The sequence below is a fragment of the Podarcis raffonei genome, chromosome 4 (genome assembly GCF_027172205.1).
Source record: "Podarcis raffonei isolate rPodRaf1 chromosome 4, rPodRaf1.pri, whole genome shotgun sequence".
Classification (NCBI taxonomy): Eukaryota; Metazoa; Chordata; class Lepidosauria; order Squamata; family Lacertidae; genus Podarcis; species Podarcis raffonei.
Genome location: NC_070605.1, coordinates 68,633,267 through 68,660,574, shown reverse-complemented (window position 1 = coordinate 68,660,574; position 27,308 = coordinate 68,633,267). Strand labels below are relative to the sequence as shown.

At 40.9% G+C, this 27,308-nt stretch overlaps 1 protein-coding gene across 3 annotated transcripts in view; it reads left to right on the top strand.

Annotated features, from left to right (window-relative positions):
• FRMPD4 (FERM and PDZ domain containing 4) overlaps positions 1-27,308 on the top strand; it is a 207,429-nt gene that overhangs the window by 172,211 nt on the left and 7,910 nt on the right. For all 3 annotated transcript variants that reach the window (XM_053387232.1, XM_053387233.1, XM_053387234.1), the window contains exons 6-13: positions 7,929-8,033; positions 9,908-10,015; positions 12,237-12,368; positions 15,859-15,978; positions 19,638-19,774; positions 22,387-22,513; positions 26,047-26,136; positions 26,511-26,693. In XM_053387232.1, the coding sequence (XP_053243207.1) occupies positions 7,929-8,033; positions 9,908-10,015; positions 12,237-12,368; positions 15,859-15,978; positions 19,638-19,774; positions 22,387-22,513; positions 26,047-26,136; positions 26,511-26,693 (1,002 nt within the window). The remainder of the gene's footprint in view (positions 1-7,928; positions 8,034-9,907; positions 10,016-12,236; positions 12,369-15,858; positions 15,979-19,637; positions 19,775-22,386; positions 22,514-26,046; positions 26,137-26,510; positions 26,694-27,308) is intronic.

Sequence of the window (27,308 nt, the reverse complement as noted above, 5' to 3'; positions counted from 1 at the left end):
ATATAGGCACTTCCAAAGATGCTCTGATACTTCTTATTCTACCATAAAATATTGCATAATTCTCTTTCCCTTTAGCCTTATCTACACATTTTAGCCTACTGGCATTTTATTTAATGTGCTTATTAATTTACATGGCATTTTATTTACACTATGTGATAAAATGGTAGCTTTCACTGCGGTGAGCAAATGATGGAAGAAATCTGGCTCATAGATCTCAGAACTCATTATGCAGAATTCTCCTAAGTGAGTAGTGTCCTTCATGCTTGGACAGCCCCCTATTTAAATGGTAATAATATACCCCCATGCCTTTATTCTGCATCTTTTCCAGGTAGCTAAGGCTAGCAGCAAGGAATAGATCATGTTTGCACCAATTATTATGTAAACAGAGATCTATTTGTGGCCTAAAGTCTGTGTCTTTGATGTACCTTATTCCTTTTGACTCCAGTTAATTGAAGTCATAGCAGGTATCCATTGAAGGTTTGTAAGTTAGTGTAAAATGGCATCAGAATTAAACTCACAGTATGTTTGATGCCATGGTTTTTAGGAAATTCATTCCACATTTTATTATTAAGAAACACAACCGCTTGTTCCGTTATTGGATTTAATAATATAGAAAGCAAAAATATACAGCTTGCAGTGAAGCTGTATACAGCTTGGAGACATTCTTATAGTGCTAAATGCAATCAGAGGGATGCATGTTATAAATTTTATTCCTGGCCTGAGGCCATGCTACCTCTGATTGGACAGCAGCAATCCTTTTCTTGTACACTTATAATGCTCCTGAGATTTAGAATGCTGAAACAGTAACTGGCTGTGTACTCAGAATGAACTGTTGCTTTTTTTAAAAAACAACAACAACAACAACACAGAAGCATATTAGGTCAACTGCAAGAGTAAACAAACCAAGGTAGTTAACTTGAAGCTTCAGATGTACTCATACCACTACAGTAATCTCAGAAGGACCTAGTGCATTACTCTGTGTGTGTATTTAAAATTCTCCTATTATATGTACTGAATTTTCTCATTGGCTGAAACAAAACAATTAGAGTAGCCATGTTTCCTAGTTTACAGAGGACAGTCCTGTCTTTGAAGGGCTGTCCAGCCCAAGTCTGAATTAAAATAAAGAACCAAAGGAAATAAAAGCAGAGCCTCTGAACTTGCCCATAACATACATACTTACAAACATAATTTTATTTTTATGCCACCTTTCCACAGTTCAAACCATGGTCAAGGTGGCTTACAACATAAAAGAATACATGACTACTTTTATTATGTTGTAGTTGTGAGCAATAAACAGAACATTAAAAAATACACAACTGAACTAAACAATTTCCACATAATCCACAAAGTCTAACATAAAGATACAAAATACCAACAGCAACAGCCCTTCCTCAACAAATTCCCACATGCAATCCAGCCCAAAAGTCTGTTCAGCAGCCTCAGGTTTTGTAGCTGAAGTCGGTCTGGGCCCTGCCCTCACAGGTTAGCAGGATATAAGACCTGCAAGGCAGGGAGCAGGTCTTCCAGGACTTACAGAACTCAACAGTACCTGGGCAGCAGACTGAGTGGGCAGAAAAAAAACTGATTGCCAGTAACATTGCTCTTAGGTGGTGTGCTAGTGAGTAGATGTTGTTAATCTCAGCTCACAGGTGTTACTAGATGAGTTTGTTGTTTTTTTAATAATCTGACTCTGATGCTGTATGTGTTTGAACCAGATACCACAGCAGAAATATTTTATTTTCTTTGCTTCAACGTAGAGATGATCTGAAATGAAGTATAATTGCCCCCATTTGTTTTGTCGAATTGTTTTGATCTCCTGAGGAAGTGTTGTCTGTCCAGCAGTTGTGTAAAGAGAAGAGAGAGCAAAGGTGTATTCTGAATTGGATAAAACCAGTGGTATATGTACGCTTGCTACTAACCCATCATGAAAACAACTCAGTGAAACTAACACTATTATAGAATTAGAGTACTCTGGTCATCTGCTGAACATAATTCACTCAGTGTCTTCCAGATTAGTTTTGCTTAAGCTCATTCATTTTCAGTTTAATTACAACCAAAGCCAAACATTCTTCTTTTGTGCTTCCTGTCAATCTAATAAATCTTTCTCAGGTTAATTTGAATGTCATCTGTACTGATAAGGAAAGGATTTAAGAGCTTAATCACTTGGAGCACTTTGAAGTTTCACTTTTCTGGAAGTTTATTTGATTATCTGTTGAAAACATTTTGTTTTGTAAATGGGTTATCATTGCAATGGGTAGTTTATTAGGCTTAGGCATATTTCCAATTAGATCATTTATCCATTGTGCTGCGCATTCAGGCTTGGAGAATAAATTTCAATTGAGGGTCTGATAAGCCATCATTCTGGAAAGCTATTAAATCCTAAGAAGGTATCTTGCTGTGAGGGAACAGCATAAGCAAGTCTTTGCTCCTACTGAGGCTGACAATGGAAGGAGACCCTTTAATCATCCCCATGAATCCTTTTACTGTAAAGCTCAACGTCTATACAGATAAACAATAAAGTATACACAGTTATACAAACTGATTTCGGCATGTGGTTTGTTCTGTGGACTTACGATTATCTGGTGTTTTGAAATTATTGTGGGAATGTATTTTGATATAGACCTAATCAGGAAAACAGCTCTGGTCTTCACCCCCACTCCTGCCCACCCCCACTTATCCAGAGATGTTTGCTAGAAAATCAAACATTTTCTTCCATGCTGGGGTAGGCATGGCAGTCTTTATTTGCTCCAAATTATTGCCATGAAGTGAAGTTGAAGGCTTACCAGCAAATCCTGCAGTAAGAAAATAGAGGGGAGAGGGAGAGGGAGAGTCAATGAATTAGCCTGGGGCCAAAGGGCAGAGTGGCTTGATCTCTTACTGCAGCTGCTTTCTGATTCACTTCTGGCTGCTCCTGAATTTCTGTCTTTCTCTTGATGTGTTTCTCCCTTTATTTCCTAATTCTGTTTCTTCATATCGGGCAGGTGGGGGGGAGGTGACCTCAGCCCCAGTGGTCAAATGTGGCCCTCCAGGCATTTATGCCCCTCAGAACTCTCTCCAGGGCGCATTCCTCACCAGTCCTCCTTCATACACTCCTTGACTGTTTTCAAATACATTGTGATGCTCAGTCATACTTTATTAAAAACATTCCAATATCTGGTGGTGGACCAGGTAGTCCCCTAGTTCAGATCTGGGTGTCTTGCAGACTCAGTCCTCCCGTGTGCTGTCGGTCCTATGGATATATAATAATGCTGGCCTGCATTGCACTTTTGTTGTAAGGCTTCTAATGCCACAGAGAGAATTATGTAAAGTGTTTTAAGCTCTTAGGGAAGAGCCTAATTATAGATATCATTAGACATTATAACTTCCACTTAAACATCATTGTGCTCTTCCCTCTGTTGGATGTGTGAACATCACATACCCTTTGTTTCCATGGAATTCTGAGGTCTACCCCAGTAAAAAGTGCATACTGACTATGTACCATTATTTGCCTGGAGATAATTCACTGCCTTTCCAAGATACTTTCATTAAAATAAATATTGACAAATATGACAGCATTGGAGCCATATTGGTAGTCAGCAACTGCTGCATAATTATTAGTCAAGAAAAAGTTGGCCATGATGGATAGTGCTGTGAAGAGAGAATGAATGAGATGGGGATAAGTACTAGGGACATAAATTTGTTGTGGAAGTCTAAGCAACTTTTTCTCAAAAAAAAAAAAGCCTGCCTCACAATAAAGGCTGCAGACATGTGTCTTCTCAATTCTTATTGTTTTAATTTTGTTATTTCCCAGTGAACCAATTCTTGTTCCTGTAAACTAGCCGGCACGTAGCTTGTGGCTATTAATTACCATAGTTAATGTGTTTACTGTTATGTAATGATGAAGTTCATTTAATAGCATATTTAATGTGAGCGTCTAAGAAGATATGCAAACCTTGCTCATCTTTTATTATATCTGATTTCACTGTATCATTTTCAGTGAATGTTAAAGTATGAAATCCCACATAACTTTCATAGAAAGTTTTTTCTCTCTCCCACCTAATACACGTGTTGTAATCCATTTCATTGTTATTAAGCTAAAACCCCTTTGTATTTTTTTTATATGCAATCAAAGCTGTGCCTTTTTGAAAGTTTCACAATCCTGTAAATAACAATAGTGGAAAATAAAGGGGACAATATTTGTCACAAGGTCTGTAGCAACATGATATGGTGTGAGATCTCTTATGGGAACCAGTAACTCTAGGATAAGATATTGTGGCTAGGCATTTTGCATTTGTGCAGTCAATGTCTTTTGAACATTATGTGCACAGTTATCTATGGACTTAACTGGGCTGCAGCTCAGTGGTAGAGTACATCATGTTTTGCATGCAGAAAGCTCCAGCCTCAATCTCTGCCAGTCAGTGTAAACAATATTGAGCTAAACGGACTAATAGTCTGACTCAGAATAAGGAAGCTTCCTTTGTTACTGTTGTATTCTGTGCGCCGGTTGCAGTTAACAGATTTGTAGTAGGTTAATATGTTTTTGTAACTGTGAGTTTCATAAAGCAAACAAATGAAGCACATGAAGGTGGCTTGGAATACAGTCATACCTTGGAAGTTGAACAGAATCTGTTCCAGAAATCCATTCAACTTCCAAAACATTCGAAAACCAAAGCGCAGCTTCTGATTGGCTGCAGGAAGTTCTGGGTTTTGATCATTCGGGAGCCAAAATGTTCAAGAACTAGGCTGTTTGAAAACCAAGGTACAACTGTAGCGGTCTTTCATTGCTACCATTGTGTTCATACTATCATAAGCAAGTTGCTTCCACACTTGTGGCCATGAAAAAAATGTCATTGGTCCACACAGAAGAGTTCTTGCTGGCATTGGTTACGGTAAGATATTATAATTTTCTCTTTCTTCCTACTCCCAACAACATAGTGCTAATGAGACTGGCTTTATTGCTGATTTTATTACAAACTATATCTTACAAACCCTATAAATATTCTATATTCTGCATTCCCTGTCAAATGCATTCCTTAAGCTCCTGCTTAAGGTCATTAAATGAGAATAATGTCTTCTATTTAGCTAAAAAGAAGTGCTTTCATAAAAAAAAATGAACTAGTCGGTCCATGAACCGTTAATCACTCTTATAGTCACAATATGAATATGAAGGTATTAAAATAGAAATTGTTGCAACATATCAGTTTTGGTTTTATTGCTGGACTTATTTTGTTGGACACACGAGCTCTGAAAATATAAATCAAGTTCTTTTAGTAAGAGAAGCACCCTTTGAAACATTTAAAAGCTGAAGCAGCAACCTTCAATGATATTGCAGTTCAGATTCTAAAGCAACAGTATTTAAACATTTGACCCTAGATCATTGGGAAAGTTTGTATTTGGTATTTAGCATGAATCACCAGATATGATGGGTGCAATGGATCTGATAAGCCTGGATCATCTAATGCAAGAGTGGTGGTGGCGGGGAATCCTTTTTCTTCTCAAGGCCATATAGACAACCTTCCAGGGATCACAGGCCAGTGGTGCGAAAGGCAAACACTGCATATTTAATAAACACTCGAAAGGCAGTGAAATGGATATGAATTTTACTTTTGTACAAGAGGCTAGTTCCATTGCACTCACACATCCCTCTCCATCCTCTGTCTAGACAAAAACTATTAACATTATCAGCTCTTGTACCTGAAGTTTCCCATTCCTGATCTCATATGATTGCTGGTATGACCAAGAGGCTCAAATTTGGGGCCATTTTGGTATTTCCCTAGCACCTTGACTCTAAATTCACCATTTTACCTAAGAAGGTAGACTTAGGACAAGTAAGCAACATGTGCACCTTGGCTCACCTCCATTAACAGAGAATAGAAGTAGCTCTTGATGTTCATGCAACATATGTGAGACTTCCGGAGTATGCAGGTGCCTTTCTCCCTTCTTAGTCCCCAATGCAGTCAAATACTCTGTATTCACCTATTAATTTGTATTTTGGAGCCCTGGACAGGGAAATCTCCATGCCTGAAGCACCAGAAAATCCATCATACTCTAGATACTTAGACACCCATTAGAACCCATCATGATTAAGGGACCTTTAACTCACATCTGCATACAATCACCCACCTGCACTCTGGACATTTGCATTAGATTTCCATGGCAGGAAAAAGAAAATATTAAAATTATCAGAGATGCCATTCTCTTACTTTAATCCAAAGAAAAACTTTTTACTTGTACTACAGAACCTTTTAAAAGGATATAAAACATGCTATTTTGACAGCAGCCATACTCTATTAATTAGCAAAACAATTGTAATGACCTTTTTGCCCAGCCAGTTAGATGAAGGTCACAACTTGGGAATTCTTGTGATTCTTTTGTTTCTCCATGGCATAAAATAACAACTTATTTTCTTAAAGGCACACACCTACGTACACACACACACATGTGGGGATTGCATTCAGAGTCATTGCACACTTGTGTGAAATCGCATGCAGTTGAAACACCCCACTCCTCCCCCACTCTGCCCCATTGTGCCCCTGCTCTGCCTCCACCCCAGTTACACCCTTTAAGTGATGTATTTTATGACATTTCCAGGTTAGTTCTAGGTTCAGCGCTGTGCACAATTGTGCACATATTGGTCCCACCTAAAATGGGGACATATATAGAGTAATAGACAGCTTCCCCGATGCACATTGTGCAGTACATTGTTTCACATGCTCCTTATCAGTTTATTCATTGGAAAGAAGTTTGGTGCATCGTTTTGCATCCTGAATGCAAGTCTGCGGCAGAACTGAAGTTGCAACAGACTATGGCAGCAAACCATTGCAGCCTGCTGGATCAATACAGTTGTACTATATTAAAAAAATATAAATCCCTGGAACAAAAGAGAAGTAATTGCCTATGAATTTCTCTTTCCATGCGAAGACCCAGTTACTACATTATTCAATAAACACACAAGATGTAACCAGCTGTACTTTTGAATAAATAAGGTATACTATTCATTGTATCAAATTGTAGATTTCAACGGAAGTCTCATAAAGTTCAACGGAAAAAAGCAGAAGACCCAGTGGATCAGTTCATTCTCTAGTCAGTTCATGCATAAGGTCCATACATGTAAAACTATCTATTCCACCTGTCTGTTCAAAGAGTCCAATAATCCACATGAAGTGTTATTAAAGTTCCGCAGAATCCTTTCACAGAGTCTAAGACAAGGATTTCTGGGATATTAGCCTTGTTTCGCCATCCTAGGCTTCATCAGTAGAACAGGCTCATATGTAATATTACAGGATAGTGGATCTTATAGCATAGTAGTGGTTGCAGTCTACTACAGCTGCTCCATTTTTAAAAGCCTACACTGGTGAAAATATTTTGCATACCGACTGTGTTGTTAGAATCCATCTGTCACCGGAGACAGTGGAAGAATGTCCCTTTGAAGGTAAAATCAAATCATTGGAGAGTTACAGTGCCAACTATGGCTGTGGAGGGTGATACAGGAGACACATGTTTTATTTCAGGTGGAGGAGATGAAGGTGCTCAGTTGTGCTGCTACAGGTACACCATGGTGTTTCTTCTTTCTGTGCTCTTCCCAGCAACCATTCCTCCTCCGGTCACTGCTGTAGCTACACAACCTGATGGTCTACCTCCAGGCGCTGTGATAGTCTTCAAGGGATTCCCATATGGAGGGGTTAATGTTGCCTGCCTTCATGTCACTGAAAGAATGTCAGTCTATTCCTGTTGCATCTGACCGACTGTGTTTACATTTTTTCATACCGCTAACAGAAAAGTGTGATTTGCTTTTATTTCCATTATATAATAAATAGCATTGGGCAGAAGCAGTAATATTTCTGACAGATGGGATCAAATGAGACTTGATCAGGAGATCTATAGCAGTGGTTGGCAGTTAACTGTCAGTCAAGTCATCTTTGCCTTTTCCACGCATCCCTTCTTTCTAGTCTCCTAAATCGGCATTTATCAGCGCTGCGAAAAAGGCCAGATTGAAGTCGAATCCTGTCAAAGTGCGATTCTCAGAAGAGGTCATTATTAATGGCCAGGTTTCTGTGAGTGTGAATATTTATTTCTTCATTTTAAAATATAATTCCCTTTTGAGAGAGAGAGAGAGAGAGAGAGAGAGAGAGAGAGAGAGAGAGAAATTCATTCAAAATCACTCTCTAAAGCTTTAAATGGACAATAGTATGATAAATTGCCCAGATATGTGTGAGCAATGTATTCATTATAGACATTATATCCAAACCATGCCAAGATTTGGGGTGGAAATTAATGCCTTAAAAAAAGAAAGAAAGCGAAGTTATCCAGGATTCTAAGGATCAATTCCAGCATATCAGTAGCATGTTATGCTCCCTGTACTCCTCTGTACCATTGCATATTTTATTCAGCGCTGCTTGTTTGGAAATATCTGTGTTGAAATTATACATCATGTGCAAAGCTTACATAACAGTGAACATCCATTATGACACAAGTTCTTAAGACGGAAAGCATTCTCTCTCACAAATCTATAAACTCTTCACAAGGTTCTTAGTTTTGACGTTGAGTATTTTCAAGTGAGCAACTCAACGAGTGAAATCATGTGAAAGTACCTTACTGTGTAATTAACTGAATGGTTGCGCCTGAGTCATAATAAAGGTTTGTTGGCAGTTCAGAAGAGACTTGGGGGACAGGGCTGTCCTTCGTGCATACACACAGGCCCCACAATTGCCTACCTGAGAAAGAAGGTGTTTCAGAAAATGCAACAGTATGTTTTTTATTCCTTGATCCTTCTTAATAATTTAAAGAATCCCGTTATGAAACCAAGGGCACAATGAAATCTTTGGTTCTTGGCAAAGTAAACAACATCTCTGCATTAATATTTCATAGGCATCATCTCCTAATATAGGAGCTATATTATAAATATTATATTATAAATGCTGTGCTTTAAAAAGAGTTCACCGTTGCTTAATTTTGTATCTAGTTTCTTTGAATTTCAAGCTTCCAACTTTTACCTTTGCTCATTCCTGTGAAGAACGAGCACCAGTTATCCAGTACTGTGTTAATCATTGCCTCGTCCTTTCCGTAAACTAACCCCTGCAACATGGCCTCTCAGTTGCACATTTCTATTTGTAATTTCATAAAAGAAGTGGGATATAATAATTGCCATGCTGGGTCACGCCACTGCCCCATTCAGATCAGAATTCAATCTGTGGGCAATAAAACAAATAAACCTTTGGATGTGCACAATGGAAGAACAACATGCAAGCAGCAGACTCCTTCCCACCAATGAACACATACACAAAGAGTGTATTCATGCTGCGCCATATTGCATAAAAGGTACTGCTGGGGAAGGAAACCAGGCTGCTGACAGTAATTTGGCAATATAGTGTATCAAAGCTGAGGCCATCTTTTTATTTAACTCTTTTTCGACTAATGAGTAATGAGCAGGGGCAGCCCATCCTGTTTCGTCAACTGAGGTGAAACAGGAAGGTGCTCCCTGCCAAAGCCTCACTTTCCAGGGTCGCGGGGCAGCTGCTTCCAGCGAGATCTTGTGGAACTCTTATGAGATCTTGCTGGAAGCCGCAACTGCATGGCCCAAGTGGTGGCAGGGGCACACCTGCAGGGTCACAGCCCCACGGGATTCCACCACCCAAGGCACTTGCTTCAGTCAGCCTCATGGGCAGTTCAGCGCTGGTAAGTACCAGGGATTGTAACAGTGGCTTAAGGACAACTTGAGCACCATCCCTCCATGTGAAGGCCACCAGAAAATAACTCAATATTAGTGGTAAATATAATAATTTATTTAGCTTAGGGGGGATCCAGAGTCCTTGATTTCAAGTGTCAGTCAGCTTGTGTGGTTCCTTCCCCTGAATCGGAGTTCTAGGCTAATTTAAAGCCTTGTTATATGGGAGCTCTGATCATGTTCATTGTTTTTACTCTCTGACAGGAAACTGTTAAAGATAATTCACTTCTTTTCATGCCAAACGTTCTGAAAGTGTATCTTGAAAATGGGCAGACCAAATCTTTTCGGTTTGATTGCAGCACTTCAATAAAGGTAGGCTCACTGCTCAGAATCTTCAACATACATTGCATCTTAAGACTGCAAAAAATAAATGAATAAAGTTACAGCAAGCCTTACAATAACATTTTTGTATGCAGGATTCAAGCCTGTACTATAAGGCTTCCTTGTGATGAATTTTGTGGATTTAAATGAATTTTATGCTCATAAACTCTAATGTGGCACTAGTGATTCAAAAATAGGGGTGACGGCTTTAATTACTGCAACTTAATTAAAATTACATGGACCTCACTAAGAAGTCATGATATGCTGCCAGAAGTCAGCATGCTGTGCCAGCTGAAATTAAGATACTGATTGCTAATTGAATAACTTGCAACAAATATGGGTCAATAATATGAGAAATAGGTATGTTAGGGTTATGCCAGCAGTGAATTATATTACTAGTAAGTAGACCACAGGCTAAACGAATAAGGGATATCGTGAAATAAATTCACAATGGGAATGGTACTAATGGGAGCCGGAAGCTACTCTGGCTTTAGAGATCCTCTGGAACAGTGCGGGAGGCAGCATTTGGGATGCAGTAGGAGGAGGAAGTCAACAAAAGTAGCAGCTTACTGTCCAGGCCTGGCCCAAGATATTTTGGCACCTGAGGCAAACCACAAAATGACACCCTCTTGGGAATCAAATACTGGCACAGAGGGAAATGGGCCTGTTCTAAATCATGCCAGGCAGGTGGAGCTCCCAGCAAGCAGCCCATGCCATTTCCTGAGTGGGAGGAGACCAGCAGTGTCTCTTATTTGCTGAGAAGCCACAATAGAGGTGGCATTGGGGTAGGGCTGCCAAGGAAGAGGCACATCTGGCCTCCCAAGGTGCATGCTGTAGCAGTCGCTGCCACCATGGCAGAGGTGGCAGCAGCAGGTGATGCACTCCTCAGAGGCCGGATCCTGCCTCCCAAGGCAGTTGCCTCACCTTGACTCATGGGTGGGCTAACCCTGCCACTTTGATCAAAGGCCTTCTGTGGATGGACGGTGCCTTCCCATCTAAGGAAAGCAAAGCCTTTATCCAACGCTGACCCATAATGCATTAGCACAACTTAAGCATGTTGATAAATGCAGATTATATAGTACAGTTCAATCAACATTGTGACTTATTTATTTTTCTGAGAATAGAGACTTCGCTCTGGTTCCCCACTGATATCTTTCCTAACCTCTCAAACCTCACAATTGCAGTAATGTGTTGTCCTTTCTACAGTCAGTTTCCCTTAGTTATATACTCAGTGTGCACATTTTTGCCTCATTTCTGATCTAAAAATAAATGTTTCGCAAAAATAAGTGAACTTGCGAGGAAGTGCAATCAATATGTCTGTGATGCATCTGTGATGCATCTCAGTCATATATTTCAAAAATCTTTGGAACTATTTAACTGCTTCAATAATTTATTTATCTCCCTAGCATCAATAATGATTTTGTGAACCAGAATTTTTATGTTCAGTTTACTAGGTATCCATTTCTAATACTGAACTCACCAAATTTTTTGTCAAGTGGCAAGGTTAACCTATATATATATCCTTCAGAGATAAATTGAAAATAACATGGATCTTTACGGATGGATGGTCAGTTTTGAATGAAATCAGAACTGCATTTAGGCAAACTGACATTTAATTGCCATTTTAGAAGTAATAGCAGAAGGTAGAGATTGATACAAAAAGCTTGTTCAAAAATATCCACTCAGATGTTTAGCAGTGGGAAGATAACAAGAATGTTACTGATGAAAAAATGTCTTTTAAAAAGAGGGGGGGAGAGAAATCATTTTTTTTATGACAGCAACATTGCTTATTACTGAAGTGGAGGGAAAGTATATGGGGGAATGCCATAAAGTGGACTTCAGCTAAAGCAAGGGGGAAAGCCCTCACTTTTTGCAGGCAGTTCTCAGCCAAATTCAGAAAGGGTGTGTATCTGAATCTCCTGCTTAGAGACCTGGGGGTTGTTAGCCATCATTTTAGCAGGGGATTCTTGAAAACCTTTTAGCAATACCTTGCAAGGTGCTTTGAAGTCCTGACCTTGGGACTTCAAAGTGCCTTGCAGAGGACATCAGTGTGACATCATGTGATTGGCAGCTGAGCAACTCCAGGTCTGGCCCACAGACTCCTACCCCTTTGGACTGAGAAATTACATTTCAGAGTGAGAGAAAACAAGGTCCCCATTCTATCCGTTTCTTTTCTTCTGGGTGGTTGTTTTCAATCTGTTCTCTTTTGAAGGATGTCATCTTAACGCTTCAAGAGAAGCTCTCAATTAAGTGTATTGAACACTTTTCCCTGATGCTGGAGCAGAAGACTGATGGGTCTGGAACCAAACTTCTCTTGCTACACGAACAAGAGACTCTTACTCAGGTTTGTGCAATAATGCAACTAAGCATGCAACGATGAAGCGTTGTGGATCCTGAAATAAAGTTTCTGGAATATAGTATTGTTATTATTTCTAGAGCAGTGTCAGATAACTACTGTTAGCATATAAATGTGTTTAGTTATAATGCAACGAACTAGACTTAAATCAAAGATGGCGCTATAAGCAGGAACTTCTGTCCTGCTGCTGTAGCTGAAGTGGTTAGGGAACTGCTCTGTGAAGTCTGCAGTGTGTATTTAACTCTTGGGAGCTCTGCAACTCTAGCTCCTGGCAGGACTCTCTGCTCCCACCCTCATCATGCAAAAAAGGTTGCTTCTTTGCCTCTGTTGGGGCCCAATCTATCTCCTGGTTTCTGGTGACAGTGTGTGTCTATGGCTGCCCTTGTTGCATGTTCTTCCCCCTGCCCTTGGTGGCTTGGAAAAGGAGCCTTTCCGTCCCCGTCCAGCTAGTATCCCAGGGGTGGGGCTCTATGTGTGTGCTCTGATCAGCAATATAGGTGCTGTATTGTGTGGGATCTCCTTCCTTCCCTTTTGTGTGTTGTGCCGCAGAAGAGTAGCATTAAGCAGAGAATTAAAAACCCCTGCCTGTATCTCCTGCCTGATCTCTGAGCTACCCCCCCCTGTCTTCCTCGTTTTACATATATATATATATCCAAATCACACTGAGTATGTTTCCTCAAGCCCGCTCGAACAAAACCTGTTCCCTGATTGTTTCAGTAATGCCATAATCCATCCACTTCTGCTGTGATAAATGGTGATGCAGAAAACACTGTTGGGTGACTTCATTTATTAGATCATTAAGGAAGATTAAGCTCATTGTGGAAACAGCAGTGTGGGATTCTTAGAAGCTGTTGGTTCTGGCCTAATTCTGCTGTCACTGGAATCAATTGTTATTTTCTTTGTTATTTGTTTTGGAAAGACCTTTCAAAAGCTCACCAATAGCTTGTTAGTGCTTCTTCCTTTGTGTGCTTGCCTGCCTGCCTTCTGATGATTAGGAAGCAGCTTGTTAGAGCAAGGAAAGCAGAGGGCTGTATTATGAATTAGGAGACTGTATTATGGGCACTGAAGAGAAAAAAAGGCTGAAGAACAATGCTGCCAATTTCCTGTCAATCAAAGCAAACAAAGCTGGGCACAATTCAGCCAAAGTTAAGCATCTTCATCTCCTATTGGCTTCAATAGGAGAGATTTAAGCACAAGCATTGGCTCTCAGATTGCTTTTTTGCCACCTAGACAGTAGGTCCTGACCACACATTGCATTAATTGCGTCACTGTGATATCAGGGGATTTAAAAATAAATAAATAATAAATTGATCTTGTGGTGATTTCCTTCTGTGCCATTAATAATTATAATATATAATAATAATTCATAAGCCACTTTTCCTCATAAAGATGTCCAAAGCAGCCCATAATATAACAGCGGCACAACATGAAAAATGCATATCAGTACATCATTACCACAAACTTTCTAATACCAATTTATTTCAAAACATATGGCAATCCAAATAAACATTCATTTTCATAACACCAACCTAGCATTTTAAATTCATGACAAAATTAGTGATGGCGCCAAAGGGAGCTTTTTTAAATTGCACTGTGGCATTGCAGCTGGTTTAACCCATCCCTCCCTGTGCATTGCAGTCCCAATTGAACTTGACCCCCATGCCTATTTTTAAAATTCCTTGTTCCAAGCAACGCTATTAATGTCATGTGCAGTTACTTGTTAGGCCTTCATTGGCGCCTTTTAACAATACCGGCGCCTCAGGAAACTGCCCATACAGCATCCCCTGCTTTATTTCTTTCCCTTTGTCACATCGCTCACCATCTTGTCCCATTTATCGAGCAAAATAGAGACCACAAGAGACAGGAGACAGAATTACGTACAAGGAATGCATGGGGAAGGATGCATAGTGGCAGCCATTTCCTCTACCCAATTACTATTGTTAAATATATAGGTAGGTTTCTGGGTTGTGTTACTCTATTGCTGCCTTCTCCAACCTGATGCCCTCCAGATATTTTAGAGTACAGTTCTTATCAACCCCAACCAGCATTGCCAATGATTAGGGATGATGGGGCTTCTGGTCTGTAAGATACCAGGTTGGGGAAGCCTACTGTATACAGTCCCAATATTTTAGATCTACATTGCATAAACCTGGGAGTTCAACAATGATTAAGCTATCAATAGTCAACCTCAGTTTCTCCCTTTTATATCCTTGATTTCCTTCTCTTTATATTAGTCCAAGTGGTGGTTTGTTTTAATGCTCATCCACCATGTTTTCTTACTGTTTACTAGCAAATGGAAACACTGTAATTGGATGGGTGGGTCACAATGCCTTTTCTGACTGACTCTTGCATTTAATGCAATCTCTCGATTGGGTATAACAGGGCTTAGCCAAAAACCAACTGAACTGAAGAAAAATCTTACGATTGAATCAAACTGCTGTCCAATGTTGATATTAGAAAGCAAGTATTACACACTGCAGTATAATCTTCCTGTGAAAGATTAGCTTATTAGCTAAGATTTTCTGCTTCATAATACACCAAGTTTGCCTTTTGATTGTATTTTCTCTGCGAGATGATTTCCTGATAAATTTCTGGCTACTCCATAGAGGCTTTTGTTTAATTTGGAAAGTGTGGGAAATGGCCTGTGTGCCATATAAGTCAGTGTGCCAGTCTCCAGAGATTATGGTGGAGACCCTGATGGGTCAGGAGCAGCGTAAACGTAGGTCAAAATGGCACATGCTAACAGGTGGAGGCATTCAGCAAATAGGTCAGGGAGAAGGACTATGGGAAGAAATAGGCCTATGAGTACCTAGATTTTCATTGTGCTTTATTGGTGTTTAGCAATCTGGGTGGGGAGTGCTGATTTCTGAACGTCTGTCCTGAGTAGGTTGTGCAATGATGGAACACTGCATAAGATGTCTGGGATGTTTCAGAACTAAGAGAAATACCAGTATTTTCCATTGATGCATATGGTGTGTGTGTGTGTGTGTGTGTGTGTGTGTGTGTATAAGAGATAATAATAATTTAGGATTCCTCCTTTTCTGAAATCAAAGTAAACTGATTTTGGTTCCTTTATTTCTTTCTTCATACTACATAGCCTCCTTATGATAACTATTAAGACCCCATTCTGTTAGAATTAACAGATCGATAATAACTTGCCCTTTGGTTAAAAGACCATTCGTCCTGATGAGGATTATTCCTCCATATGCCCCCTTCAAAGGTGGCTCCCTGGCTGTGTTTTTAGGCTTTTTGGTTTTATACTAGTTTTAATATTTGTACTATTTTGTAAGCTGCTTTGGGTTACCATTTGTAAAAAAATATGAAGGGGGATAGGGGACTAATAAACACTAATAATAATAATAATAATAATAATAATAATAATAATAATACCCTTTGTTAGAATTTCCCTCTAGTCATCTCAAGGTTGCAAAATAGGATGCAATGTCAGGAATTCCACACATGCATTTTGTTGTTCCAGGTGACCCAGAGGCCAAGCTCCCATAAGATGAGATGTCTCTTCAGAATTAGTTTTGTCCCAAAGGATCCCATTGACCTTTTACGAAGGGATGCGGTTGCCTTTGAATATCTGTATGTACAGGTGAGTTGGATGGTTTCACTATAATAATAATATAATAATAATAATTTATTATTTATACCAGCTTTGAAAGAGTGGTTATTACAACCTTTGAAGGAAGTCTGCAATGAAATTCTGGAAGGGAAGAGGGCACCAGAGTCGTGGAAAGAGGCGTATATTACACTTATACCGAAAATAGAGACTGAAAAGACTCAGCTTAAGAACTACCGCCCTATATCGTTACTTAATGTGGATTACAAAATTTTTGCTGACATTTTGGCCAAGAGATTGAAAAAAGTATTGATGGAAGAGATACATAAAGACCAAGCGGGCTTTCTCCCGGGAAGACATTTGTCTGATAATTTGAGGAACATAATTGATATCCTGGAAAAACTAGAAGTGAATATAAACACTAAAGCAGTTTTGATATTTGTGGACGCGGAGAAAGCTTTTGACAACATCTCTTGGAGCTTTATGAAGAAGAACCTACAGGGGATGGGGGTAGGCCAAGGCTTTGAAAATGGTATAGGTGCAATATATTCTGAACAAAAGGCAAAATTAATTGTAAACAATGTGGTGACGGAAGAATTTAAGATAGAAAAAGGGACACGACAGGGGTGCCCAATCTCTCCATTGCTTTTTATATCGGTCCTGGAGGTTTTGCTGAACATGATTAGAAGGGACCGGTTGGTTAAAGGTATACAGGTCGGAGCCAAACAGTACAAATTGAGAGCATTTGCAGATGATTTAGTACTGACGTTACAGGAGCCAGAATCTAGTACTAAAAGGGTTTTAGAACTAATTCAAGAATTTGGTCAAGTGGCAGGATTTAAACTTAACAAGTCAAAAACTAAGGTTTTAGAGAAAAACTTAATACCGATTGAAAGAGAGAGGTTTCAGAATGAGACAGGTTTAACCGTGGTCAAGAAAGTGAAATACTTGGGGATTAATATGACAGCAAAAAATGGGAACTTATTTAAAGATAATTATGAAAAATGTTGGACGGAAGTGAAAAAAGATTTAGAAATTTGGTCAAATCTGAAGCTTTCCTTGTTGGGTCGAATTGCAGCTATAAAGATGAATGTTTTGCCTAGAATGTTGTTTTTGTTTCAAACATTGCAGATTGTGGACAAAATGGATTGTTTCAAGAAGTGGCAGAAAGATATTTCTAGATTTGTCTGGCAGGGCAAGAAGCCCAGAATAAAATTTAAGATATTAACTGATGCAAAGGAAAGAGGCGGATTTGCCCTGCCAGACTTTAAACTTTACTATGAATCAGCAGCATTCTGCTGGCTAAAAGATTGGCTGCTTCTTGAGAACACAGACATTTTGGACTTAGAAGGTTTTAACAACGTTTTTGGTTGGCATGCATATTTGTGGTACGACAAGGTTAAAGCACATAAAGCATTTAAAAACCATATTGTCAGGAAAGCATTGTTTAATGTTTGGATAAGATACAAAGATTTACTGGAAAATAAAACCCCAAGGTGGTTGTCACCAATGGAAGCGAAGGCTCAGAAAAAGCTCAATATGGAGGCCAAATGGCCGAAATATTGGGAAATTTTGGAACAGGAGGGAGATAGACTAAAACTGCAGAGCTTTGAGAAACTAAAAAACAAAGTGCAAGATTGGCTACATTATTATCAGATAATGGAGGCATATAATTTGGACAGGAAAATCGGCTTCCAGGTGGAAAAATCAAAATTAGAAACAGAACTGTTAGAACCCAAAACTAAGATTTTGTCAAAGATGTATAACTTGCTGTTGAAATGGAATACAGTGGTGCCCCGCAAGACGAACGCCTCGCAAGACGAAAAACCCGCTAGACGAAAGGGTTTTCCGTTTTGGAGGCGCTTCGCAAAACGAATTTCCCTATGGGCTTCCTTCGCAAGACGAAAGCCCATAGGGAAATCTCCGGGACAGCGGGGAAGCGCAGCGCGTCTTCCCCACTGTCCTCGGACCTCCTCCGAAGGCTGGCGGTGGGGCGGAGAGACCTCCTCCCGCCGCCAGCCTTCGGAAGGCTGCTCCGAAGGCTGGCGGTGGAGCGGAGAGACCTCCTCCCGCTGCCAGCCTTCGGAAGGCTGCTCCGAAGGCTGGCGGTGGGGCGGAGAGACCTCCTCCCACCGCCAGCCTTTGGAAGGCTGCTCCGAAGGCTGGCAGCGGGAGGAGGTCTCTCCGCCCCACCGCCAGCCTTTGGAAGGCTGCTCCGAAGGCTGGCGGTGGGGCGGAGAGAACCTCTTGCTAGTGGTTCAAATTCATCCCACTAGGCCATTTTCTCCAAACCATGCCCACCAGCTCCACAGTCAACATCTCATGTGACATCAGGTGTGCGCAGGTGGAGTTGTTGCTGCCCATGCACAATTGGGAGCCTTAAAGTGCACGGGCGATGGTGCATTTGCAAGGGAAAACAGGTTTCGCTTCCCCAACCCCAGCTGGTGGGCAGGAAAACCAAAGCCTGTTAAATCAGCTGAACAAGAGTGCTTGCAGAAAGCAGGCTTCAGTTCTCCCACCCACCACTGAAGTTGCCTGCTGGATTGATTCACAGGGCTCACAAAGCTGTGTGTGTAGCGGTTCCCCCTTTAAGTGGTTCCTCTGGCAATTGGCTATGCTGCCTGGGGCTGATAGGAGCTGGGATCCAGTAGCATCTGGGGGGGGAGAGACCGCAGGTTAACCACCTCTAGTTTCCAGGATCACTGATCTTCTTGAAATAACAGGCATGGATGAAACTGCCTAGGTTTCCTTGCTTACTATTTTTATCTGTTATTCAACCCTTCCTACAAGGAGCCATGGGCAGCATGGGGCCCATCTCATCCTTTTAACAACCAGAGGAGGTACTATGACAGAATGATTGGCTAAGGTCATTCAGTGAGGATCATAGGAAACAGCTAGCCAGACATCTGGTCCGTCAAGCTCAGTCTTGTCTAAACTGATGTAAGCGACTCTCCAAGAGCCATTCCCAGCCCCATGTCGAGATGCCAGGGACTGAACCTTCCACATGCAAAGCAGTTGCTGATTTGCAGTGAGCTCCTCAGCCTACCAAAAGCTCTTGTAAGAGGATGCCAGTGTGTGCGCGTGCGTTTTTTCATTATTTGGCATGTACGCTCATCCTATAATCCGCATTCCTGAACCTATCTATTGTGCTCCTTCTGCCTGGTTCTGCCAAAGGAGGTTGTGCAAACTCTTAGGCCTTTTTGTGTGTGAGGAGCTATGGTGTTAGGACCTTGTAGCATATTAATTTGCTGAAGCCAAGTGGTAGATTGGTCACCTGCCCCTTCACTCATCATGAATTGGCTAAGGAACACCATTTTGGATGGAGAAAGGATAATAAAGAGAATTAGATTCCTTGCTCCTAGTCCTTGAACATGACTAGATTCTGACCTGTCATACCCAGCACACCAGTTAGAACAGCTGACGTTCTCTGTCCATGCCATGGAAAGGAAACGGGGTGATTTTCTGCTCACTCCCACTTAAGAAGCTCCATGTTACATATCAACATTTTCATGTGTCTTCCTGGCCACTTCTCATTCTGTGATCTTCAAGGATTTATGGATGGCTCATCTGGCAGTCACAGTTCTTGTTAATTATAAGCTTGCCTTTTAAAGAAGAATTAGTCATAATGCGGTGTTTATGTTCAAAATCAGAGATTTTTGAGCTTGATACTCCCTCTGCTGGTTATTTGACAGAGCTGTAACGATGTGGTTCAAGAGAGGTTTGGACCTGAGCTCAAGTATGATATTGCACTGAGACTGGCTGCGTTGCAAATGTATATTGCAACCGTGACCACGAAGCACACACAGAAAATCTCTCTCAAATACATTGAGTAAGTATAGAATGCAAACCTTGTAATATCTGTGGTTACCATTTATGTGGTCTGTTGATGTGCAAGCTGAATTTGTGATGGAAATGGAACAACTGCAAACGCCAAGTAAAATTTGATACTTTCAGTATCAGCACAATCCTAACCATCTCCTCTCAGAGGTAAATCCTAGTGAATTCATTGGGGCTCACTCCCAGGTTAGTGGGGCAATGATTGCAGCCTTAGGTGACAGTCCTAACCCCACTTAAGTGGGAGTAAACCCCATTGCTACTTATAGGACTTACTTCTGAGTAGACATGTTAGGATTGTGCTGCTAATTTCTCAGCCAAGCCCTCCTAAGAACCTTAAAGTTAAACTCTGAGACAGTTGCTAAGTCAGTATGTCTTATCATGCTACCAGTTCTCCACTAGCACTGCTTCTTTTTTACTGTTTAATTTATATCTGCTGTTGAAATGACACCATTGCCTTCTACTCACAAGGTCTCTCACGAGTCAAACAACAACCCTGAGTTACAGGGATCTGTCTTCTGTCACATACAGCAGCTACACATTAAATATGCACACACCTCATGCGCAACCTGGATAACAGCTAGGCAACTGTTTTCATCAAACTAATCTGTTAATACTGAAAAAAGGTCAGTGTGTAATTATTCCCCCTGCATCATGCCTTTCAATATTTCTTTTGGCAAAACACTCAGTGGTGTGTTCTAGTGTAGAAAATAGGGCTCCCCTTGATGGTTATGACTAAATGCTATGATAAGGTGGAAGCCTCAACAGCTAACATAGCGGGAGCATCATGTTTGTATGTCCAGCAGCCGGCTTATTTATATAATCATAGATGAGATGAATAAGGTAAGATTCATCCTATTTTGAGTCATACAGTAAATCAGGCGTTTCCATCCTTTTTGGACCAGTGGAAACATTTTTAATTTTGTGAGAATGCTGGGGGTGCCATTGACAAAATAACTGCTGTGATGCCTTAGATACATCCGTGACATTTTCATGTCCAGCATCTTGTTCTCCACAACGGCAAACCAGAAACCTATGGCAAGCAAAACCTGAGTGCAATACCCTTTTCCTGCTGTAAGTTCCTCAGCAACTGGTTTTCAGAAGCATGGTACTTCTGATCCGTAAGGCTATTGTGACATCACTAATTGTGATGTGTCACCATCTAATGTGGTGGCCATTGCATCTTGGGAGTGGCAAAGTCCATAGTTTTACTCTCTGCTGTGTGAAGAAGTGCTTCCACTTGCCAGTTCTAAAGCTTCTGCCATCCAACTCAGATGGAGGAACCTGGGTTCCTTTAATAATGTCACACCAACAGCATAGAAAAGTGGCCAGACATATTTTAGCTAGCCTCCATGTGGTTTGGGTAGTGTGCTGACTGACCCTTAAAACGGCACTGTTGAGATGGCAGCAATACTTTAAAACTATTTTATATCAAACCATTGCCACAATAAAACAGTGACTAGCCTTTAGGAACAAACAAATGGATAGCTGCTTGCCTGGAAAAAAATTGGCATCCCATACTACGGCCACTGAAAAACCTCCCTGGAAGAGGAGCTCCTGAAGCATATGGTTTGGGGTATAGCATTCCATAACTTCCGAAGTTATCAAAGAATTGTAGATTTGGGGCTTATCCACACTTTTTTTTATTGCCCTGCCTTCTCCAACCTGATGAGATTTACTCTCCAAAATACCTTAAGGGAACCAGGTTTGGGAATATCGATCCTGTCACTCTGCAAACTAAGAACACAAATCTCTAAGCTTGTGCAAAACGTTATGTATCCCGCTGCCAATAAGTTATTAAACCCTTAATGGAAATTAAATCAGAGAGAATGAGAGAATTGGGCAGAAGGGAGAATCTGGGATACACTTCAACACTGGTTGAACTATAATATCCAGACTATAATATTTACACTGGAAATTGACTCTGTTGGGTTCCCAAAGCATCTGTAATCGCACAAGCTGTCATGTAATTTATGTTAATACATATACTGTTCCAAATGAATCCTTGCTCATAGTCCTATTGGCCTAAACAAGTAGCCCAACCAGGATTTCTAAGCAAGGATTAATAGCTGCAGTTCAGTGTCCATGACTAAAGCATTTAAATTGGCTACACCTTAGGCTTGGTGGGCCCATGGCAGCCGCTATGGCCACTTGAAATGGAACTGTGCAAGGTGAAGCCAGTTGCATGAGAAGCTTCCCACATGGATTATCCAGATCATCAAAATCCCCAGTGTGAGGGTTGCAGTCGCAAGCAAACTTTCTGAATGGCTTAGGGAGCCTTTATCTGCAGCCCCTTCAGTTTGGGTCATGCTGAAGACTTCACATGTGAATCAGCAATTTGTTTCCATCACATATTCCAACACATAATCATGCTTTGTGGCTTTAGAACAAAAGCCATTTCTCAAAATGACCTTTTATTCATTTTTCTAGCGTTTGAAATTCTTTTACAGTATTTTTCTATGTGATAATAGCGTCTGCTGGTTGCAGGTGAGCAACTTGCGTTTGCCCACAGTTGGTTTCTCCATGCTTCCTCAACCTTGTGGGATACCTTTTAGAAGAGGTAATTGTCAGAGGACTGTGGAATTAAAGTTGTGCCTTGTATTGCAGAAAAGAATGGGGCCTGGAGACTTTCCTCCCATCTGCTGTACTGCAAAGCATGAAAGAAAAGAACATAAAGAAAGCACTTTCGCACCTTGTCAAAGCAAATCAAAACCTAGTTCCTCCGGGTAAAAAGGTAATGCATTTGCATCTTAATAGAAATAGATTTTCATAATCAGGAGGACTGCATCTGACGGAGAGATTTTCCATCCCATCCTTCAGAGAAATAAGTGGCCAATGCATTTTTCAGAGATTGCCAGCCTGTACAATGCGCACTGCTTATTGCCATTTTTTCAAGAACAATTAAAAGGAATTAGTTTAGCAAAACCATTATTTTATCTTGAAAATGGTAGGAAATTGCTAGTTAACCACAGGGGCATGACAGTTTCCTTCTACCTGCATTCATTTTGCTTCTATGTTTCATAACACAATTGCTGGGAAATTGCTTTCTCTGTTCCGAACTGTGTTACCCTAGGAGTCTGCCACAACCACACATCTTCTTCGCCATGCCATACTTTCATTTCTGTGAGTGAAATATCCCGGTCCATTGATCTGCCTTTGGCATTAATGGGCATGGCTCCTTGAGATGCACATCACATTGGATACATTTGAAATTTTATTCATACTTTTAAGACACAGTTCAGCTGAACGGAAGCAATTTTAAGTTCCATTAATTCAATTGCCATGTGAGACTTAAGTACATACTTAGCTCTCTCCTCCTGAAATTATTAGGCTTTAAAATGCATCAGTTATACTAGATCATGTCCTATATTTTTGGACCACTTTGAACACCCAGTTTGGTAAAATATGGGGGGGAAATTAGAACACAGGGTTTTTTTAACACACACACACACACACACACACACACGTACACGTGTTAATTTAATTCTTATGATCAGGGCCCAGAGTCAGCAGCTAGTATAGAGGGCTGATGCTGGTTACTGACATTTTGCTGGGGCAGCACATAACCTTGTGCTGTGAAGTGATGCATTTGATGAAGATGCAAGGAACTACTACCATCTTCATTTTCCCAGAATGCCTCTGCTACATGGGCACCCAGAGGGTGGGGAAGGGAAAATAGTAGCAGCAGCAGCAATTATTGTTCTTGTTATTATTTCTGTGCCACCCATCTGACTGGGTTGCCCCAGCCACTCCAGGTGGCTTCCAACAGAATATAAAAACACAATAAACATCAAACATTAAAAGCTTCCTTATGCAGGGCTACCTTCAGACGTCTTCTAAAAGTCTTATCTCCTTGACATCTGATGGGAGGGCATTCCACGGTGCGGGTGCCACTTCTGAGAAGGCCCTCTGCCTGGTTCCCTGTAACTTCACTTCTCGCAGTGAGGGAACTACCAGAAGGCCTTCGATGCTGGACCTCAGTGAGCGATGGGGGTGGAGATGCTCCTTCAGGTCTAAAATAAAGATGGCACCTGTAGCCATTTAGACCAGATTTTGTAAGTGTTGGGCTGAATAATGCACCTGATCCCTGCCATTTCCCACTACTACTTGCTGCTCCTCTGGTAAGATTACCAAGGGGTAGGGAGAAGGTGGGCAGTAGCGGGGGTAGGCACCAGTGCTCAACCTGGCATTGAAAAGGCAGACACCATGTGAAGCAGATGTGGCGCCTACCACCATCTTGATATTCCTGTGGGCAAAACATAATATTATGATGGGGGCAGAGAGCACACACCCCTCAGACTTGCCCTTCTTGCCAGTCCACTTATTCTGGCTTCTGAGGAGCAGGGAAATCACTTGATTATGCCTCATTTGTAAATCACACCAGTAGCCAGCATGTGACTGTCCATTATCAGTTCCTTCATCAGTCAAGGAACTTCTCAATCGGGGATGGGGGAATCTGTGGCCCACCAGATGTTGTTGGACTTCAACTTTCATAATTCCTCACCAGGGCTGATAGGAGTTGGACTCCAACTACAGCTAGAGAGCTGCAGGTTTCAACTACTGCTAGAGAGCCAGTGTGGTGTAGTGGTTAAGAGTGGTGGACTTGTAATCTGGTGAACCGGGTTCACGTCCCCGCTCCTCCACATGCAGCTGCTGGGTGACCTTGGGCCAGTCACACTTCTCTGAAGTCTCTCAGCCCCATTCACCTCACAGAGTGTTTGCTGTGGGGGAGGAAGGGAAAGGAGAATGTTAGCTGCTTTGAGACTCCTTCGGGTAGTGATAAAGCAGGATATCAAATCCAAACTCTTCTTCTTCTTCTTCATGCAGTAGAAGACACCTTTCTGTGGTTTCACCTCACGCTGCTGCTATAATTTTAAAGACCCACAGTCTTTCCTCAGTGTGCTGCTAATTCAGTGGGAGAGACCGACACATTTGGCCCTATCTACACAATCTGAAGACTTTTAAACGTTACAACAGCACTGTGGGATGGAACCACAGAAAAGTAGCGTCTGTGGCACTATTTAAAAGGTACCTAAGGCTACTGAAAAAAGTGTCTTAAGACCTTCATTCCGCTGGGTAGAGGCATCTCATTCTGCACTGAGATATTCCAATAGTATTGGGAGAAAAGGTCTCACATTAAAGGATATGGTTGTATGGCATCTTAAGGCCCGTGTGAACAGTCCCTTCCACTTTATTACTGTGGTGCTGGCAGAAAGTTATGAGGTGGTTAGAAGGATCTGTGGAAGCGTCAGAGGGGAGGCGAAACACAGCTATACTTCAGTTTCTTTGGGTTGGATGTTGCTATAGCTGATGCAGTTCAAGCCTCAGTTTGAGTGGATTGCAGGAGCTGAAGGTGGAATAGTATCAGGCTTTTCTTTTTAACTGTGGATAACATTTTTTTAAAAAAAGTACCGTACTTTTCTGTGTATAAGACGCCCCCTGTTTTTGGGGACCTCCAATTTTTTGGGGCGGGATGCAGTGAATCACTAACCCGACGCTTGCAATCACTCGTGTCTGCTACAAGCATCTGCCCAATCACCAACAGCAAAAGTAAATATCAAGCGCAATTGCCACAGCGGCAGCCAATCCTCAGCAGCTCTTGATGCAGCAACCAATCAAACACCCATTTCCCACAGCCAATACAAATCACCAATGACAATCTGCAGCTCGCAGCTGCAAACAATCACCCGTCACCCATACCCACTACCAGTGTATAAGACACCCGCAGTTTTTAAACCTTATTTTTGAGTTTAAAAAACCTAGTCTTATACATGTTAAAGTACGGTAGCTATGAGCTTCATCCAGTCCACATGACACATGTAGCAATGAGACATATTCACAGAGGGATTAATCAGTAGACATTTGGGGAATTGTTGCCACCACATGGTTTTAAAAATCTGGTATATTGCTACTCTAAAACTTTTCATAAAGGAAGCTAGTTCTGACTATATGGAATGCTGTCTTCTACCTCCGAAATCCTTCAATGAGTCATTTAGATCTGTCTTGCACTAGATCATTTCTAGTTCTTAAGCACTGCTGCCGATATGGTTTGAACTACATCTGACTCGATGAAATAAGACTTCTGATTTCAAGATCTAAAAGTAATTTCTGCCCTTAGGAAGTTCTCTAAAGAATGGCTTACCTATGGACTTTGAGAAGTCCTTATTAACAGCTTGCCTGGGGTGTGTAATAAAACTATAGTGAATTATAGTCACCATTGCGCCTAACTCCTATGGTCATTTGATTGTTTTCTCTCTCTATCTTCAGCTTTCTGCTCTGCAAGCCAAGGTACACTATCTCAAGTTCCTCAGTGATCTACGGCTTTATGGGGGCCGTGTATTCAAAGCAACGTTATTGGTAGGCTTTCCCTCACCATCATTTTTTAATGTTTGCTGAGTATTCTGCAAGTGGCTAATTAATAAGACAATTAATCATTTGCTTCACAAGTAATATTGAGCCAAATCATGCAATAGCTTTAGTACAGCTTCCAGCAGGCTCATTTCAATCAGGTACTTTTTAAATAGATTTTTCATCCCTTAGTACCAAGTATATACACAGATGAAAATCTTGTAAAATTATTTTCTCTGAGGATCCACAACCTAGCTGGTTAAGTTATAGATATTGTGGATTTGATGCATAATGCTGATTTAAGTGGAGGTAAACTGATTTAAATCCACATGTGTTTCCTTGCTTTGTGAAAACCCCTTCTCTTTTTGCTTCCTGTGTTGCAGCAGGGTGAAAAACGTTCCGAGGTGACACTGTTAGTGGGGCCACGATATGGTATCAGCCACGTAATAAACACCAAAACAAATCTAGTAGCTCTGCTGGCAGATTTCAGCCACGTGAACAGAATTGAGATGTTTACAGAAGATGAAACTATTGTTCGAGTTGAGCTTCATGTGCTAGATGTAAAAGTAAGTTGAATGTCACAATTGTTTCAGTAAGACACTCAGCTCTGCATCGTAAGAATAAAAAAGGAGAGTTCAATTATCCCTTTAAATTTGGTGATCCATCAAATTCAGCATCAGGTCTAGTTCAATTAGCCTTTCTTTTCATTTTCTTGTCGTACATTGAAATAATAATCTTACTGTCAAAGCTCACTATGTAGTTGTAAACAAGCTTAGCTTGAACTTTATTCTCTGATTAGAAGTACCATAATTACAATTATTATTTTGAAGAATATTTGTTTTTCTCTTCTTTTTAATGTTTATTTTCAGTCTCAGTACTTCTTTTGTGAAAGAAGTGACCAGCAACAGTTTATTTGCATAATGCTCCAATGGATTTTGGAAGCATTTGGGAAACATTAACCTCGGCACATCTCCTCAGAAAAATAAATATCAACAAACCTTTTTCAAACATTGAAAAATAAAATGCAGCCTTGCTCTTTCTAAACCACCAAACTAAGAATTCACCATATTTTGTTAACTTGTGCTATTTCCCCCCCAAGACAGCTCTGAGTGGCTTTATACCAAAACTCTTGTCATTCAGTGTAAAATGAATGACTGTTTAGAAGTGAAACTTTTTGACCA